This window comes from Hylobates moloch, unplaced genomic scaffold, assembly GCF_009828535.3.
Source record: "Hylobates moloch isolate HMO894 unplaced genomic scaffold, HMol_V3 SCAFFOLD_3, whole genome shotgun sequence".
NCBI classification, from domain to species: Eukaryota; Metazoa; Chordata; class Mammalia; order Primates; family Hylobatidae; genus Hylobates; species Hylobates moloch.
Window position 1 is genome coordinate 156,738,554 of NW_026652278.1, and position 13,972 is coordinate 156,752,525.

Here is a 13,972-nt window from a genome sequence, read left to right on the forward strand (position 1 = left end):
CCTCCTGGGTTCAAGCAGTTCTCTGCCTCAGCCTCTCGAGTAGCAGGGATTACAGGCGCCCGCCACCACGCCCGGCTACTTCTGGTATTTTTCGTAGAGATAGGGTTTCACCATCTTGGCCAGGCATTTCGTGAACTCCTGACCTTGTGATCCATCCACCTCGCCTCCCAAAGTGCTGGGATTACTGGCGTCAGCCACCGCCCCGGCCAGTTTTTCAGCTTTTTACTCCTCCATTTTGACCTTCCGTGAATGAGACTCGTTCTCCCAAATCCATATCCATTGAAGTCTTCAGATCAGCGGTGTCTTGATATTGTTTCTAAACCTCCTAATCTCATTAGAAATGTAAGGGTAATAAGAGGATGGAGAGGAAGTTTCCAACTGAGATCAGGTGATTAGAAAATAGTTACCTCTTACTGGATTGTCTAGAAAGTAATTTACCTTAAAACTTGCACATACATTTTAAGCCCAATATAATACTCTATACTATAAAACTAAATTCCACTTGCGTGAATTACAACTACTGAGACAGAATACCTAGAACTGAAGTCAATATATTATATTGTATTAGGCCGTTCTTACATTGCTTTAAAGAAATACCTGAGACTGAGTAATTTATAAGGAAAAGAGGTTTAATTGGCTCACAGTTCTGCAGGCTGTACAAGCATGGTGCTGGCATCTTCTTGGCTTTTGGGGAAGCCTCAGGAAGCATTTATTCATAGCAGAAGGTGAAGCAGAAGGTTGCCTGTCACATGGTGAAAACAGGAGCAAGAGAGAGGATTGGCGGGGAGGGTGTCACACACTTTTAAACGACTAAATCTCGTGAGAACTCACTCACTATGGTGGGGATAGCATCAAGCCATGAGGTATCCACCCCTATGACCCCAAGGCCTCCCATTAGGCCCCACCTCCAACATTGGAGACCACATTTCACCAGGAGATTTGGAGGGGACACATATTCAAATCATATCACATATTTAGCTTCATTTCAAGTTAATTTTGTGAAGGAATTTGTGTAATCAAAATTCTGCCAGTCTATTGAAAACTTTGAAAAGGCGAAGTCAGAAATTATTTCAAATCTAATACAGTACTATTAATAAAATTACACTGCACAAAATCTATGGTTTTGAGAGCTTATAGCCTAGAAGAAGCAGGAAACCACGTAGGTTTCTGTGGGGGTCTACGCATAAGATTGCCTCAAATACCCTGAGTGTGTAATGTGGAGTCCAAAGCCTTCCCAGATTTCTTCAAACTCCTGGCATGTTATGCTGCCTTGATTCTTTCCCCATGTGAGCTCTATAGCTGTGCATTGTTGAAGAAACCAGAGCTGAGTAGCAGTTCAAATGGAAAACAAACAAACAAACAAAAAACATACTTTATTTAGGAACTATTGCAATAGGGGAAAAGAGGTTTCAGTATTGAATAGAACTGAGCTCAACTCCAAATATATTATGGATAAGTGGGGATTTATATTCAAGGGAGACGGGAATGAAAAATTACTGAGATTTAGCATCAAGAGTAGAGGGTTGATTCTGGTTTAATATACCTAACAGGAATCTTGCTGAAGGCAGGCTGGAGTGACCAGCCATCACTTGGGGGATGAGGAATTTGATCAGACATTGAGGTTCATCAGATATCACATTTAGGACATTTTCTTTAAACTGACTTAGCAAGATTGTCATTACAATTGAGTGATGCCAAGACTAACAGAGACCCCCAAATGTAGATGTCTAGATGGGAACAGGATTCAGAGGTGCCCAACTAAAGTTTGACTAACTAAAATTTAAACTGAAGAGAGCCTTTGTCAGCATGTTATTTTTTTTTTTCACCCAGACAAATCCAAATAACTCATTCTTTTCCCCAACTTCTATAAAAAAAAAAAATCACTTATAACAACCTTTTAACAAATGTTAATGAAAAGTTGTGACTATAAGGGGAGGTCACAGAGAGGAATTCTGCCTCATTTTCCATTCTTGTTCCTTGTTAAGTGTCTTCCCAAATTATTTCCTGGAGATCCAAATCCTTCTTCCTTTACTTGCAAGAAAAGTTCTATTTCCATATTCGCACAGCCACTCCCATTCAGGTTTACTCTGGAGAGGATGTGGAGAAATAGGAACACTTTTACACTGTTGGTGGGACTGTAAACTAGTTCAACCATTGTGGAAGTCAGTGTGGCAATTCCTCAGGGATCTACAACTAGAAATACCATTTGACCCAGCCATCCCATTACTGGGTATATACCCAAAGGACTATCAATCATGCTGCTATAAAGACACATGCACACGTATGTTTATTGCGGCACTATTCACAATAGCAAAGAGTTGGAACCAACCCAAATGTCCAACAACGATAGACTAGATTAAGAAAATGTGGCACATATACACCATGGAATACTATGCAGCCATAAAAAATGATGAGTTCATGTCCTTTGTAGGGACATGGATGAAACTGGAAAACATCATTCTCAGTAAACTATCGCAAGGACAAAAAAACCAAACACCGCATGTTCTCACTCATAGGTGGGAATTGAACAATGAGAACTCATGGACACAGGAAGGTGAACATCACACTCCGGGGACTGTTGTGGGGTGGGGGGAGTGGGGAGAGACAGCATTAGGAGATATACCTAATGCTAAATGATGAGTTAATGGGTGCAGCAAAACAACATGGCACATGGATACATATGTAACAAACCTGCACATTGTGCACATGTACCCTAAAACCTAAAGTATAATAATAAAAAATAAAAAATAAAACTGAGGAAGCCCTGTTAATAGGACCCATTATTCTCAGAAATCCAGTAGAATTAGAAATGGAAATTTTCTGCTGATGTACAATTGATGCTCTGGTAGCGTGTGCTACAGTTCCCTGCCCAGGATAAAATAGAGGGCACCATATTGGGAGTGGACAGTCCTACTAGAGGCATCATGAATGGCTGCATGTAAAAGATGACTCTGGAGCTAAAGCTTGAAAGATAACATCTTGTATAGACGTTCGCCGTGATCATAAGGTGAAGTCAAGAGATGGGAGTTGAGGAGGAAATATTCAAACAGATGGAACAAAATGAACAATGACACAGAAGTTCCTTTTAGCTGGAGTGTGTGACTGTGAGTCATGATGTAGGAATAGAGAGGCTCAGGAGAGAGAAAATAAAACATGAAACTATCCAGGGAGTAAAGAATCAGGTCAGGAAGAATATTGTATACTCTGTTAAAATGTTTGAGTTGAATCCCTTGAGTCATCTATTCTGAGTCACAGGAATATGTTACAGCATGCATTGAAAATGTTTAATATTGAAGAACCAAAGTTTGACTTTTTCTATTCTGTGTGATTCCTGCGTTGCCTATATGATACTCTCACTCAGCTGGATTGCAATATAATTTCTTGAGTGGGCAAGAATGGGATGTAATTAAAGCTAGCATACTGGGACACGTTCATAAGCCTAGATGCTCCCAAGAATGTTTCTTTCTTCTGAAAACCATGTATCGTGTGGGCCAGAGTACAAAACAAATATTGAGAAGCATTGTTTTGGGCATTAAGGATTTTGAGCATGGAAGGGCAAATAACATTTGATCTTTTAGAAGGATCATTTTGGTAGACAAATAGGATCTACTTGGCAGCTTATAAGATATAACTTAAAGAAAAATTGGCAAAGGTCTGTATTAAGTAGTAGTAACAGAAATTAAAACAAGGCAAATTACATGAAAACTATTGTGAGGCTAGTAATGAGGGAATGGGACTGAAGGGCGCATTAGCTGTGGAAGCGTAAGGAAGACAATGTGCTCAGTAATCCACCCTTTAATGTTGGCTGTGTTTAAAGCCATTGAAACCACTTTGGAAGAACTCTTGGGAGACATGAGGCAGAGGGTGATAAATGCCTGAAGATCCTTTAGGAGAGTTTAGAGCATTTAGTTCTGTCCAAAGTAAAATCCAAGGAGCAATGCTCCAAAGTTAAGTCCATGCCATGTTCTGGGTAAATGCCTCACGAAAGGGAGTCCTAAGATTTCTGTACAATTTATCTTAGGTCTCTTAAAGTCTTTAATTAACTAGAGATCTAGTATCAACTGCACTAAAACTAAGCTACTTCAAACACACTGAATTATCCATTGAAACCCACACTCCAGCAGGTGTCTTGTTAGTCAGACTGTCACCTTGCCTAGCTGACATTTCAAACTCAAAAAGTCTTGAGGCACTCAGGTTGTCAAGGTGCACGTGACTCAACAGCCACATGAGAAAAAATATTCAAATGTGGGAAGCCTAGAGATGTTGGATCTGGAGGGATGTGGTTTTATGAATCCTGGCCACCTAATTGGCTATGAATAAGTGAAATATGATCCATATATTGATGTACCTATTGATATGAGATAGTACAAATAATTTTGTCAACTTCATGTGCAAAACAAGTGTTTTCTTTCAGTCTGTACTCAGTCTCAGGCATTAATAAATTTGAAATTTTTCTGTCATTTGAAGATATCTTCGCAGAGGCGGGGAGATAGTTTCTAAAACTAAATTTTAAACACACAGTTACTCATGCTCTTCTGTATAGTAAGTTTATGTGGCTGTTTATTCTGTCTTCTAAAAGGAGAGTATTCTTTATTTCTTTTTCAAAACCTAAATTCTTATGTAACTAGAAGCAAAGATTATATTTTGATTACCTTGTGGTAGGAATTTAAATAGAAATGAGCGGTATTACAATTTATTTTGGCTTAGACAAGTTATACTATTTCTAAATCTGGCCACTTTCAAAGAAATGAAAAAATCTTAATACATACAGATACACATTATTTCTCACTGTCACACTGAAAAATGTACATTTTTTCAAAATTTCCAATTTACTCTAAGGCCAGAATAAAAAAAAACATGCATATAAAAAGGGCATTGTTCGAAAGGTAAAAATTCTGGAAAACTCCTTAAACAGTCTCTGACTGTTCAAGGTAACTTTTCAGGGTAAACTGCCATTATTAGGTTGAGTTAAAATGTGTTTCAAAAAAATTAGTAGGTTAAATTACATTTAGTTAACCAAGAAATCTGTATTTATTGAAAACATGCTGTTTGCCTCAGTTCAGGTTTACATTATAGCTCAACTGGGATTCTAAATTACGCAGTCTTGCAACCTGTATTGCTTCTTTTTGTTTCATTCTTTACATTGTTATAAAGTGTTACCATTGGAACTCAAATCAAATTGTATCACTCTCTTACTTGGTAACCTTGTGGCTACCACCTCCAACTCTATCTTTTGCATCTCACATAAAATCAGCTGTGGAAACACTGCAGTCCCACTTCCCAGATCGCTTATTCATCCATAGATGTTGTTGGGGGAAATTTACACCCTCTTATCTAGGACCAGCTCTTTCCCCCACACCTTCTTCTCCAAGGTAATTCTTATGAGTCTGTCTGATATATTTATTTCTGTTTTGTTTTCCTGATGCAAAACATTAAATATAATAAGTATAATGATTGAAAGAATCTGCATAATTCACAGAATAAGAATTCCACTAATTTAGTTGTACTTCTAAGAATAAAAACATAGACATATCACAATCATCATGTTTTTTGGTCTACTTCAAATAGACAACTTTATATTTCTTAATATCAGTGAGGTAGAATCCAAACTGAATTCAATTCTTAGTTTTGAGTTCTTAGCCCTTCAAATTCCTTTTACAAATATTTTGATATCAGTATATGTATATTCATTTAGCTAGAAATTATGGTCTAGTCCTGTTCTCATTAATTAATTAACTTAATTAATAGGAATGTCTGAGTTCATCTCAGGGCCTAGAAGACTCATTTGCTGCGGGAAGGCATGAATTCCCCAATGTGTCTGGGCACACTGACAACAAACAGGGACAGCTGCCCTTCTTAATAAAGTTTGATTGACAGCTCTATTGTGCTGAGTGTGATTATATGGTGCCTAGTCCTGACGGGTTCAGTCTAAAATAATGCACCATGTGGATCACAAGCCTGCTTTAAATGTTCTACCATTTTATAATTGTCAAGAGAGAGAATTTAGATAGAATGTCAGTCAAGTTTTTATGTTCACCTCTGCAGCCATGAGCTTTGGTTAGATAATCCTTGCCTTATCTATATCACCTGGATTTTTATGAAACTCATAATCCAAATTCAATTATTTTTTTGTTTTTCTAATATGATTTTAGGGTCCCTTACATAGAAAAAAGCTGTAGTAGCAGGTACCATTTCTAATTCATATGAATGAAATGAACCCCACCAATACAGTATTCTTTTTCAGTTTCTATAAAATAATCTCCATTCCTTAAAAAAAAAAAAAAAAACTTACTCTTTGTCAAGAAGATATATATTATTAATTTGTTTCTTCAATTTTTTTACTATTGGTTTTGGTATCATAGTCTCTTATTTGAATAATAGATGCAAACACAGTAGAGACCAACAGATAAAATGAACTCAACCAAATTTTCTCTCTGCAATTGAAAATTGCAGTTTAACAGGCCTTGTGTGTATGTTTTGTAGTAATTTAAACATACGGAATATACTGTCATTTTCATTTGTCTGGAAAACAGTGTTGAACTTTTTTTTTTTTTTTTTTTTTTTTTTGCCTCCTGAGTAGCTGGGATTACAGGTGCCACCGCAACCAGTTAATTTTTTGTATTTTTAGTAGAGACGAGGTTTCATCATGTTGGCCAGGTTGGTCTTGAACTCCTGACCTCAGGTGATCCACCCGCCTCTACCTCCCAAAGTGCAGGGATTACAGGCATGAGCCACTGTGCCTGGCCACAATGTTGAAATGTTAACGTGAATTATTACGCTCACTTTCTCATTGATTTTCCCACCAGGTGCAAGGAACCATCTTCCCAGCTCCCAATTTCAATCCCATAATGGATGCCCAAATGCTAGGAGGAGCACTTCAAGGATTTCGTAAGTCTTATTATTTCTACCATCTTTTATTGTGATTATTTTTTACTTTACCTTGTTTTAATACTATACTATGGGTATAAAACAGTTGATGTCTTACAAAACACAGATACAGATTAGACAGAAAAAGCTGAGCAAAGAAGTAGAATGAGAAGAAAAATAATATAAAAAGACAATAATGATGAACAAATTTACCTTTAGAAATTGCTAGTCTAATCTTAAAATGTTTGCCTTAAATCCATAAGTCCCTCATCACTAACTACTAAATGAAATCTCCACTAAAACACCTTAATCCAGGATAGAGCATTCTTTTTAACCTTTGCTTCTGTTTTCTAGCTTGTTTCATTTGCTATTTGCTATTTCCACTTCCAGTCAAATCAAACTTTTTGCTATTCCCCCAAATGACTGTGCTTTTCACATCTCTGTAAATTGGCCCAATCACTTCTCTGCCTGGAATGCTATTTTCTTCTCTTGTCTACTTTTCATCTAAATTCTCTTTCTTCAAGAATCTGTTCAGATGAGCCTTCCTCTTTGAATCCTTCTCTGGGCACTGCAAGCTCAATCAGCTATGCCAATCCCCCAGGCACCTTGCTTCCTACCCCTCACTCCCCTAATCTCATTTGCACTGTGCTTATGTTTGTCTCACCTGCTGACTGGACTGTGAACTCCCAGAGCTTGGAGTTTGACATAGAGGTGATTAGTAATGAATGAGACTAGAATTTAGAAAAAGTATATATAGAGAGAAGAAGGGAGGAAAATTTGGGGATTCGTTTGCAAAAAAAAAAAAATATGTATATATAATTTTTAAGATATCACATGGAGGTATTAAACTTTCATATAGTTTCCTACAATAAAACCTGTTTTAAGAAGACTCTTGATGAGCACAAAGGTAAACATAGACAACATAAAAGAAATCTTTGCATAAGACATGCAAAACCTTTCATAAGAAAGCAAGCTCTTAACTTTAAAGACAAGGTCGCCTTTACAGGAGCTTGACTGTGTGTGTGTATGCATGAATGCACATCTGTGTGTTTTATTCACTAGCAGTATCCCATAGGAAAACACTAGAGGACTTAAAATATGCTCGCTAAAGCTGACTTTAGGAGTTTGCAATGCTTTCATGCCTTTTAAAATATTAATCATCACTAGAAAAATAAAAAGACAAGTTAGCACAAAGTTATGAATTAACTTTGTATTGAAGAGTGCAATTTTTTGCTTTAAAACTATGGGTCACAGCCATCTGTTCACCAAAAAGTTTTTCTTTGTTCCAGTTTCAATGTTCCTGTCATTGCAATTTTAGGGTCAGAATAAGGATTCATTTTGACCGTCATAATTTGTTGCTTGTCAGTGTATTAGGCTGAAGTACGTTAGGAGGTTTTGGGCTTTGATTGCACGGTGTCCACTGTAGCATGCCAGAGCATGAACACAGCTCGAATTGCCTTAAAGGTCTATCCATCCCCGTGACTCTGGCGAAGTGTTATTGAAAAAGACAATTACTAATGTTTTTCTTAGCTACTGTGTTTTATTTAGAAAAATCTGAAAGCAAAAACGTATTCTGAAACAAATGAAAATGAGTAGCTTTGATATAAATTTCTTTAAGTTGTATAAAAATTTACTCATCATCTATAAAAAAACACTTATTAGTTAACATTCCCTAATAGTGCAGTCTGCTTTCCAATTTCTCACCACTGGAAGATACTTTCCTGCCCATGCATTCTTATAACCCGTTTTATTTTGTGTCTATTAACATGTGTAATTGCTAGGTCAGCCCTGTGAAGTCCTGGACAACTGAAATTCATTTTTAACCTACATTCCTAAATCTTGACAAAGGAGCACACAAGTCAAAATTAATCTTTTATGAAATGCTCAGTGCTATTCAGAGTGGACATTCTCAGCTTGTTCCTGATCTTCTGATCATTAAGTATGATGCTAGCTATAGGATTTTTGAAAATGTGCATTATGAAGTTAAGGAAGTTCCCCTCTATTCTTAGTTTGCTAACAGTTTTTATCTTGAATAGGTATTGGATTTTGTCAAGGGATTTTTCTTCATCTGTTGATATAATCACATGATTTTTCTCCTTTTTCCTGTTGATGCAATGGATGATGTTAACTGATTTTTAAATGGTGAAACTGCCTTGCATATCTGGAATAAATCCCACTTACTCATGAAATATAATGCTTTGTATGCATTATTATATTTGACTTTCAAACTTTTTGAGGATTTTTGCATCTATCTATGCTCATGAGAAATGTTGGTCAGTGATTTTCTTGTTGTGCCTTTCTCTGGTCTTGGTATTAGGATAAGGCTGACCTAGTAGAATGAGTTATGAAGCATTCTCTATGCTTCTCATTTCTGAAAGAGATTGTAGAAAATTGATATTTCTTTCTTGAAAGTTTGGTAGAATTCATAAGTGAAGCCATATGGACCTACTGCTTTGTATTTTGTGGGTTATTAATTACCGACTTAAGTTTTTGATAGATACGGGCCCATTCAGATTGTCTGAGTTTGGGTAGGTTGTGTCTTTGAAGAACTTAATCCATTTCATCTAGACTATCAAATTTGTGGTCTTAGAGTTATTAATAATATTTTATTATGATTTTAATGTCCATTGAGATTGGTAGTAATGGCTCCTGTTTCATTTCTGATATTAGTAAGTTTTATCTCTCTCTCTCTCCCTCTCTTGCTTTCTCTCTCTTTCCTTATCCTAGCTAAAGACCTATAAATTTTATTGATGTTTCCCCCCCAAAAAAACCCAGCTTTTGGTGCCATTGATATTTTCTCTTGATTTTCCAATTTCAAATTCATTGATCATTGCTCTAATCTTTCTTTTCTTCTATTTACATTAGGTTTAATTTGCTCTTCTTTTTCCAGTTTCCTAAGATGCAAGCTTAGATTCTTGATTTCAGATTTCTTTTTGTTTCTCTATATGCAATTTTATACATGTTTCTCTAAGCATTGCTTTTGCTGTATCTCAAAAATTTTGAGTCATATTTTTACTTGCAATTTGTTTGAAATTTTTAAAAATTATCTTGTCACTTCTTCTTTGTCCCATGTGTATTTAGAAGTGGGCTGTTTAATCTGTGTGTATTTGGGGATTTTTCCAGCCATCTTTCTGTTACTGATTTCTAGTTTAATTTCATTGTGGCCTCAGAGCATATTTTGTATGTTTTTTATTATTTTAATTTGTTAAGATGTGTTTTGTGGTCCAGAATGTGGTCTATTTTGATTAATGCTCCATGTAACTTGAGAAGAATGTGTATTCTGCTTTTGTGGCAATAAGTGTTCTATAGATGTTAATTAGATCCAGTTGATTGATGGTGCTGTTCATTTCAGTGATACCCTCGCTGGTTTTCTGTCTGCTGGATTTTTAAATTACTTATAGAGTAATTGACAAATTACTCTAGAGGTGTTAAATTGCCCAGTTATAGCAGTGTATTCTTCTATTTCTCTTTGCAATTCTGTTATTTTTTTCCTCATCTCTTTTGGCACTCTGTTGTTTGGCACATACATATTAAGGTTTGTTATATCTTCTTACAGAACTGACCCCTTTATCATTTTGTAATAACCCTTTTATTCCTGATAATTTTCTTTGAAGTATTCTTTGTCTAAAATTAACATAGCTACTCCAACTTTCTTTTGATTGCATTAGCATGGTATATATAATTCTTCATTCTTTACTTTCAATCTCTCTGTGTCTTTAATGTTGATTTCTTGTAGACCACTTAGTGCTATTAAGAAATAATTTTACTCACCTCAGTTAAAATGAGTTTTATCCAAAAGACAGGCAATAACAAACGTTGGCAAGAATGTGGAGAAACAAGTACCCTTGTACATTGTTGCTGGGAATGTACATTAGTACCGCCACTATGTGGAACAGTTTAAAGATTCTTCAAAAAAATTAAAAAGTGAGTTATACCATGTGATCCAGAAAATCCACTGCTGGGTATATACCTAAAAGAAAGGAAATCAATATATCAAAGACATATCTGCATTCCTGTGTTTGTTCCAGCACTATTTACAATAGCTAAGACCTGGAAGCAACCTGTGCATCAACAGATGAATGGATAAAGAAAATATAGTACAAATACTCAACAGAGTACAATTCAACGATAAAAAAGAATGAGATCCTGTCATTTGCAACAACATGGATGATAGTGGAGATCATATGTTAAATGAAATAAGCCAGGCACAGAAAGACAAACATTGCATGTTCTCACTTATTTATGAGATCTAAATATCAAAACAATTGAACACATGGACATAAAAAAGTAGGAGGATGATTACCAGAGGTTGTGAAGGGTAGTGGAGGGCTGCTGGGGACTCGAGGATGGTTCATGGGTACAAAAAATAGTTGGAAAGAATGAATAAAACATAGTATTTGATAGCACAACATGGTTACTATAGTCAATAATAACTGTGTATTTTAAAATAATCTAAAACTGTGTAATTGGATTGTTTGCAACTCAATGGATAAATGCTTAAGGGGATGGATAACCCATTCTCCATGATGTGCTTATTTCATATTGCATGCCTATATCAAAACATCTTGTGTACCCCATAAATATATATACCTATTATGTAACCACAAAAATTAAAAATAAAATGTTAAGGAATAATTTTAAATTTTAGTAATAATTATTTTCTTGCCTAGGAGGCCACTTTTACCTATTTGACCATACAGTCAATTCTCGTTATTCACAAATGCTATATTTACAAATTTATCTACTCACTAAAATTGTTTTATAACCCCCAAATCAATATTCACAGATATTTTATGGTCATTTGCAGACATGTGCAGAGAGGTGAAAAATTTCAGTCACTAGAATGCATATTGCTGGTGGAAATCAAACAAGGTGACCTCTGCCATCTTCTTTTAGCTTTCATGCTGTAAATAAGTCCTTTATGCAATCTATGTAGTGACACAATTTTGCATTTTTATGCTTTGCTTGGTGATAGTGCTGTTTAAAATGGCCCCAAGCATAGTGTTGAAGTACTGCCTAGTGTGTTCCTATGCACAAAAAGAAGTATTCAAGAAAAAAATATGTGTTACATAAACTAAATTCAAGAATTAGTTATAGTACTGTTGGCCATGAGTTTAATGTTAATGAATTAATAAAATAATACATCCATAAAAAAGAATAGAAAATGTATTGATCTATGCATGATGCTGTTTGGAAAATGCTGAAGTAACATCTATTCTATGTTATGAAGTATGGAAAAGATGAAAAAACAGCTGAATTTGTGGGTTCATGAGACGATAACTGATAACAAAATTAATAATTTTAAAAAATAAAGTGGTCAGCTTTCTTTTGAAAGTAGTGTTGGGTGGCAGGTTAGAAAAATTCTATACATCAGGAGGCTATAGAAGAGCTTTAAAAATATCTCTTAAATGTTTATACAGGAGAAGGCTATGTGGAAGCATAGTTTTCAATGCTAAGAAGACTGGCTTGTTTCACAAGGACATTGGCAAACAAACATAATGCAAATGACATTTCAGTTGACAAAAATTATTGTAACCACAGGGTTGCAGAAACCTAACCCTGCATTTTCCCTAGGAACAATAGTTCAGTATTTACTAATTCAGTGTTCATGGCAAATTTGTAGAATATAAATACCACACACAACAAGAGTCAATTGTACAAAATAAAATTTGATAAAATTGTGATGGTTCGTTATGCCCAAATTTTCCATTAAAATCAGAAAAAGATAAATTATTTAGAAATCCCTGACCTAAAGCAGTAGGAGAAGAAAAACATACAATGATTACAAAGAAGAAATCAAAATTGCGATTATATGAAGAAATTATATATCTAGAAATTCAAGATTAATAAAAAGTTACCTAATATTATAAGAGAGTTCAATAACTTTTCAGGATACAAAGTAAACACAAAAATCAATATCAGTTCTTCAATTAAGCAATTATGTGTTAGGAAATAAAAATAACGTAACGGAATATCAATAGAAGTGCAAATATAAACAACTTTAGCAAAATAAAGCTTCTTGTCATTAGCAAAAAGCTCTGCAAATTTTTACTAAGTCTTTTAGGAAAGGAAATAACCTTAAATAATAGGTTGGCAGAAATATCATGTAAGTGACAGAAAGACAACACTTACAAAATTGATTCCTAACTTTACAGTTATTTTAATTTAAAAATTGTAGTACAATTATTGAGATTCATATAAAATATCTCTGGAAGAATAAATAAATGAAAATTGCTACGAAAACTTAATAGAGCAATTCAGAGGGCTAGATTGTGGATAATCTCAACAGAACAAGAACAAAAAGCAAGACTATAATAATTTCATAAATGTGATAATAGTAAGAATAAGACAAAGAAAGTAATTTTAAAATCTTCTATTTATTATTAAATATATGTTCACTTTAGAATGTCCATGCCATTAACAGATTCCTCTACAGCTTTTTTTTTTTTTTTTTTTTGCCTTTTAGTTCAGGGTTTTAACCAGGCTTCAGCCAGACGTCACCTTTCTCTATGCCTTTTCAGTGGAGTCTGCCTTTTCTCTCAGTAGCCATTAATTTCTATCTTTGAAGCCAATTCTAGGCCTTCCTCCCTCCCTGTTACAGTTTTCAGACCATGTGTCCGTGCATAAAATACCCTGATGCTCCCCCTGCTTTTCAGCGGTACAGTCATCTATATTAATTCCTAACACTTGTTCTTATTCGCTGGCTATTTCAGCACCTTATTCTTAGCCTTCCTGTGATCCTAAGCCCATCCAGGATGGACTTAATTTCAAAAAAGATGATTTGCTTAACATTCTAGCTTTTCAATTTATTTTTCTCCTTATCTCCATTATATATCTCCCCTTGTCGAAGAAAAACTATACCAGATGGAATTAAACAGCAAGGAAGATTCTGCAGTAGGAATCAAGACCATTGCAAGAAAGGAGAGAGAGTGAACTCAAATCCTATGAAACAAAGGCAAGAGAGTTTTTAAGCAGTATGTTGAGATAGTAGGAAAGAACTGAAGGATGTTGGGCAGGGAGGGCATTGGTCAATGTGATTAGGCTATCTGTGACTGCTAATTGGCACTTAAGAAAGTCAGGTTCCTGTCCTAACACAGACACTGGG

At 35.3% G+C, this 13,972-nt stretch overlaps 1 protein-coding gene across 1 annotated transcript in view; it reads left to right on the top strand.

Annotated features, from left to right (window-relative positions):
- Positions 1 to 249: 249 nt before the first annotated feature.
- ANXA10 (annexin A10) overlaps positions 250 to 13,972 on the top strand; it is a 72,603-nt gene continuing 58,880 nt past the window's right edge. The window contains exons 1-2 of the mRNA XM_032172284.2: positions 250 to 348; positions 6,807 to 6,888. Of these exons, the coding sequence (XP_032028175.2) occupies positions 250 to 348; positions 6,807 to 6,888 (181 nt within the window). The remainder of the gene's footprint in view (positions 349 to 6,806; positions 6,889 to 13,972) is intronic.